The 6,694-nt window shown below is 40.5% G+C and overlaps 1 protein-coding gene across 3 annotated transcripts in view; it reads right to left on the reverse strand.

Annotated features, from left to right (window-relative positions):
- LOC106572986 (secretagogin) overlaps positions 1-6,694 on the reverse strand; it is a 48,152-nt gene that overhangs the window by 33,882 nt on the left and 7,576 nt on the right. For all 3 annotated transcript variants that reach the window (XM_045696627.1, XM_045696631.1, XM_045696629.1), the window contains exons 5-6: positions 5,588-5,644; positions 4,916-4,993 (exon numbers count right to left, since the gene is read on the reverse strand). In XM_045696627.1, the coding sequence (XP_045552583.1) occupies positions 4,916-4,993; positions 5,588-5,644 (135 nt within the window). The remainder of the gene's footprint in view (positions 1-4,915; positions 4,994-5,587; positions 5,645-6,694) is intronic.

Here is a 6,694-nt window from a genome sequence, read left to right on the forward strand (position 1 = left end):
ACTGCATTAGATTGATTAGAGACTGATGACTGCATTAGGTTGATTAGAGACTGATGACTGCATTAGATTGATTAGAGACTGATGACTGCATTAATGGTTCTAGAGACTGATGACTGCATTAATGGTTCTAGAGACTGATGACTGCATTAGGTTGATTAGAGACTGATGACTGCATTAGGTTGATTAGAGACTGATGACTGCATTAATGGTTCTAGAGACTGATGACTGCATTAATGGTTCTAGAGACTGATGACTGCATTAGGTTGATTAGAGACTGATGACTGCATTAGGTTGATTAGAGACTGATGACTGCATTAATGGTTCTAGAGACTGATGACTGCATTAATGGTTCTAGAGACTGATGACTGCATTAGATTGATTAGAGACTGATGACTGCATTAGATTGATTAGAGACTGATGACTGCATTAGATTGATTAGAGACTGATGACTGCATTAGGTTGATTAGAGACCGATGACTGCATTAATGGTTCTAGAGACTGATGACTGCATTAATGGTTCTAGAGACTGATGACTGCATTAGGTTGATTAGAGACTGATGACTGCATTAATGGTTCTAGAGACTGATGACTGCATTAGGTTGATTAGAGACTGATGACTGCATTAATGGTTCTAGAGACTGATGACTGCATTAGATTGATTAGAGACTGATGACTGCATTAGATTGATTAGAGACTGATGGCTGCATTAATGGTTCTAGAGACTGATGACTGCATTAGATTGATTAGAGACTGATGACTGCATTAGATTGATTAGAGACTGATGACTGCATTAATGGTTCTAGAGACTGATGACTGCATTAGATTGATTAGAGACTGATGACTGCATTAGATTGATTAGAGACTGATGACTGCATTAGATTGATTAGAGACTGATGACTGCATTAGGTTGATTAGAGACTGATGACTGCATTAATGGTTCTAGAGACTGATGACTGCATTAATGGTTCTAGAGACTGATGACTGCATTAGATTGATTAGAGACTGATGACTGCATTAATGGTTCTAGAGACTGATGACTGCATTATGTTGATTAGAGACTGATGACTGCATTAATGGTTCTAGAGACTGATGACTGCATTAGATTGATTAGAGACTGATGACTGCATTAGATTGATTAGAGACTGATGGCTGCATTAATGGATCTAGAGACTGATGACTGCATTAGATTGATTAGAGACTGATGACTGCATTAGATTGATTAGAGACTGATGACTGCATTAGGTTGATTAGAGACTGATGACTGCATTAATGGTTCTAGAGACTGATGACTGCATTAGATTGATTAGAGACTGATGACTGCATTAGGTTGATTAGAGACTGATGACTGCATTAGATTGATTAGAGACTGATGACTGCATTAGATTGATTAGAGACTGATGACTGCATTAGATTGATTAGAGACTGATGACTGCATTAATGGTTCTAGAGACTGATGACTGCAGTAATGGTTCTAGAGACTGATGACTGCATTAATGGTTCTAGAGACTGATGACTGCATTAATGGTTCTAGAGACTGATGACTGCATTAGGTTGATTAGAGACATATGACTGCATTAGGTTGATTAGAGACTGATGACTGCATTAATGGTTCTAGAGACTGATGACTGCATTAATGGTTCTAGAGACTGATGACTGCATTAGGTTGATTAGAGACTGATGAATGCATTAGGTTGATTAGAGACTGATGGCTGCATTAATGGTTCTAGAGACTGATGACTGCATTAATGGTTCTAGAGACTGATGACTGCATTAGGTTGATTAGAGACTGATGACCGCATTAATGGTTCTAGAGACTGATGACTGCATTAATGGTTCTAGAGACTGATGACTGCATTAATGGTTCTAGAGACTGATGACTGCATTAGGTTGATTAGAGACTGATGACTGCATTAATGGTTCTAGAGACTTATGACTGCATTAATGGTTCTAGAGACTGATGACTGCATTATGTTGATTAGAGACTGATGACTGCATTAATGGTTCTAGAGACTGATGACTGCATTAGATTGATTAGAGACTGATGACTGCATTAGATTGATTAGAGACTGATGGCTGCATTAATGGATCTAGAGACTGATGACTGCATTAGATTGATTAGAGACTGATGACTGCATTAGATTGATTAGAGACTGATGACTGCATTAATGGTTCTAGAGACTGATGACTGCATTAGATTGATTAGAGACTGATGACTGCATTAGATTGATTAGAGACTGATGACTGCATTAGGTTGATTAGAGACTGATGACTGCATTAGGTTGATTAGAGACTGATGACTGCATTAGATTGATTAGAGACTGATGACTGCATTAATGGTTCTAGAGACTGATGACTGCATTAATGGTTCTAGAGACTGATGACTGCATTAATGGTTCTAGAGACTGATGACTGCATTAATGGTTCTAGAGACTGATGACTGCATTAATGGTTCTAGAGACTGATGACTGCATTAGGTTGATTAGAGACTGATGACTGCATTAGGTTGATTAGAGACTGATGACTGCATTAATGGTTCTAGAGACTGATGACTGCATTAATGGTTCTAGAGACTGATGACTGCATTAGATTGATTAGAGACTGATGACTGCATTAGGTTGATTAGAGACTGATGACTGCATTAATGGTTCTGAGACTGATGACGCATTAATGGTCTAAAGACTGATGACTGCATTAGATTGATTAGAGACTGATGACTGCATTAGATTGATTAGAGACTGATGACTGCATTAGATTGATCTAGAGACTGATGACTGCATTAAGGTTGATTAGAGACTGATGACTGCATTAATGGTTCTAGAGACTGATGACTGCATTAATGGTTCTAGAGACTGATGACTGCATTAGATTGATTAGAGACTGATGACTGCATTAATGGTTCTAGAGACTGATGACTGCATTAATGGTTCTAGAGACTGATGACTGCATTAAGGTTGATTAGAGACTGATGACTGCATTAGATTGATTCGAGACTGATGACTGCATTAGGTTGATTAGAGACTGATGACTGCATTAGATTGATTAGAGACTGATGACTGCATTCGGTTGATTAGAGACTGATGACTGCATTAGATTGATTAGAGACTGATGACTGCATTAATGGTTCTAGAGACTGATGACTGCATTAATGGTTCTAGAGACTGATGACTGCATTAATGGTTCTAGAGACTGATGACTGCATTAATGGTTCTAGAGACTGATGACTGCATTAATGGTTGATTAGAGACTGATGACTGCATTAGGTTGATTAGAGACTGATGGCTGCATTAGGTTGATTAGAGACTGATGGCTGCATTCATGGTTCTAGAGACTGATGACTGCATTAGTGGTTCTAGAGACTGATGACTGCGTTAGGTTGATTAGAGACTGATGACCGCATTAATGGTTCATTAGAGACTGATGACTGCATTAGGTTGATTAGAGACTGATGACCGCATTAATGGTTCTAGAGACTGATGACTGCTTAGATTACGAACCGCATTAATGGTTCTAGAGACTGATGACTGCATTAGATTGATTAGAGACTGATGACCGCATTAATGGTTCTAGAGACTGATGACTGCATTAGGTTGATTAGAGACTAATGACTGCATTAATGGTTCTAGAGACTGATGACTGCGTTAATGGTTCTAGAGACTGATGACTGCATTAATGGTTCTAGAGACTGATGACTGCATTAATGGTTCTAGAGACTGATAACTGCGTTAATGGTTCTAGAGACTGATGACTGCATTAATGGTTCTAGAGACTGATGACTGCATTAATGGTTCTAGAGACTGATGACTGCATTAGATTGATTAGAGACTGATGACTGCATTAGGTTGATTAGAGACTGATGACTGCATTAGGTTGATTAGAGACTGATGACTGCATTCATGGTTCTAGAGACTGATGACTGCATTAGTGGTTCTAGAGACTGATGACTGCGTTAGGTTGATTAGAGACTGATGACTGCATTAATGGTTCATTAGAGACTGATGACTGCATTAGGTTGATTAGAGACTGATGACCGCATTAATGGTTCTAGAGACTGATGACTGCATTGTTGATTAGAGACTGATGACCGCATTAATGGTTCTAGAGACTGATGACTGCATTAGATTGATTAGAGACTTACCCATTAATGGTTCTAGAGACTGATGACTGCATTAGATTGATTAGAGACTGATGACTGCATTAATGGTTCTCGATGTGCTAGAGACTGATGACTGCATTAATGGTTCTAGAGACTGATGACTGCATTAATGGTTCTAGAGACTGATGACTGCATTAATGGTTCTAGAGACTGATGACTGCATTAGATTGATTAGAGACTGATGACTGCATTAGGTTGATTAGAGACTGATGACTGCATTAGGTTGATTAGACGTAGTGCTTGAGTTATCTTATTTTACACACACTGGAGAGAGAGATTGTAAATCAGTGGGTAAGAGACTATAAAGACTGAGTGTCATGGCCAAACGGGAAAGGAAGCATCCCAAGAATGGCAACAGGAACCAAGAGGATATCTTTAGTACAGGCCCTATGTTCCCCAGAACCAAGAGGATATCCTTTGACAGCAGCCTATGTTCCCCCAGGAACCAAGAGGATATCTTTAGTACAGGCCCTATGTTCCTCCAGGAACCAAGAGGATATCTTTAGTACAGGCCCTATGTTCCTCCAGGAACCAAGAGGATATCTTTAGTACAGGCGCCTATGTTCCTCCGGGAACCAAGAGGATATCTTTAGTACCTCCAGGAACCAAGAAGAACACATTTTCAGTGTTTGTTTTGAAATAGTATTTATTAATTATTATTATCATATTATTATAAAAGTATTAATAACATTTCACCAATGAGGCCACTAGGGGGCGATTTGGTCATTTGACTACAGGAAAGGGCTAGGAGACTTGTTTTACCATTGCGTCTGTGTACTCCTCCAGTTTGCTGGAGGACACAGCCTTCCCGTGCTGCTGGAACAAGTCCTTCAGGAAACCCTGTTTACAAAGAAGGAGAGAAGCAATAAAAAGGGCAATATTGTTTAATTTCCTGATTCACTGAAATCAGATCTAACATGGTTTGATAAATATAAAGACATTACGTTCTGTGTGTAGGAGTGGAGTTAGACAACATTACCTTCTGTGTGTAGGAGTGGAGTTAAACAACATTACCTTCTGTGTGTAGGAGTGGAGTTAAACCACATGACCTTCTGTGTGTAGGAGTGGAGTTAAACAACATTACCTTCTGTGTGTAGGAGTGGAGTTAAACAACATTACCTTCTGTGTGTAGGAGTGGAGTTAAACAACATTACCTTCTGTGTGTAGGAGTGGAGTTAGACAACATTACCTTCTGTGTGTAGGAGTGGAGTTAAACAACATTACCTTCTGTGTGTAGGAGTGGAGTTAAACAACATTACCTTCTGTGTGTAGGAGTGGAGTTAGACAACATTACCTTCTGTGTGTAGGAGTGGAGTTAAACAACATTACCTTCTGTGTGTAGGAGTGGAGTTAAACAACATTACCTTCTGTGTGTAGGAGTGGAGTTAAACAACATTACCTTCTGTGTGTAGGAGTGGAGTTAAACAACATTACCTTCAGCTCCACAGCTGATATGTATCCACTGCTGTCAGCGTCATACTTTCTCCAGATCTACAGAGACAAGAAGGACAATCAGTTACTACTGCTGTAAATACAAATACCAGCTGCCATCAATGACCCTTAGTAAGCATTAGGTTGCTTATCCAGGTGAGGTGATGCTGAGTGATTTGTCTTCAGAGTTACTGTGATAGCCACACACAACAAATGGAGTTCACATAGAAAAAGGAACTGCGAACATTCTTTCCATAAATTACAACTTACATCTCACGTATTTGGTTCTACAGATCTGGCAGGTGCACGGATCACCACTCAGACCATTCCAACAGATCACCACTCAGACCATTCCAACAGATCACCACTCAGACCATTCCAACAGATCACCACTCAGACCACTCCAACAGATCACCACTCAGACCAGATCACCACTCAGACCACTCCAACAGATCACCACAGACCATTCCAACAGATCACCACTCAGACCAGATCCCCACACAGACCATTCCAACAGATCACCACTCAGACCACTCCAACAGATCACCACTCAGACCATTCCAACAGATCACCACACAGACCATTCCAACAGATCACCACTCAGACCATTCCAACAGATCACCACTCAGACCATTCCAACAGATCACCACTCAGACCATTCCAACAGATCACCACTCAGACCATTCCAAAAGATCACCACTCAGACCATTCCAACAGATCACCACTCAGACCAGATCACCACTCAGACCACTGCAACAGATCACCACACAAACCACTCCAACAGATCACCACACAGACCATTCCAACAGATCACCACTCAGACCATTCCAACAGATCACCACACAGACCATTCCAACAGATCACCACTCAGACCATTCCAACAGATCACCACTCAGACCAGATCACCACTCAGACCACTCCAACAGATCACCACACAGACCATTCCACCTTCATAAAGTCTACACTGTTGTCCAGAGGGGCTTCTTACCTTCATAAAGTCTACACTGTTGTCCAGAGGGGCTTCTCACCTTCATAAAGTCTACACTATTGTCCGGAGGGGCTTCTTACCTTCATAAAGTCTACACTGTTGTCCAGAGGGGCTTCTCACCT

Source organism: Salmo salar, chromosome ssa02 (genome assembly GCF_905237065.1).
Source record: "Salmo salar chromosome ssa02, Ssal_v3.1, whole genome shotgun sequence".
Lineage (NCBI taxonomy): Eukaryota > Metazoa > Chordata > Actinopteri > Salmoniformes > Salmonidae > Salmo > Salmo salar.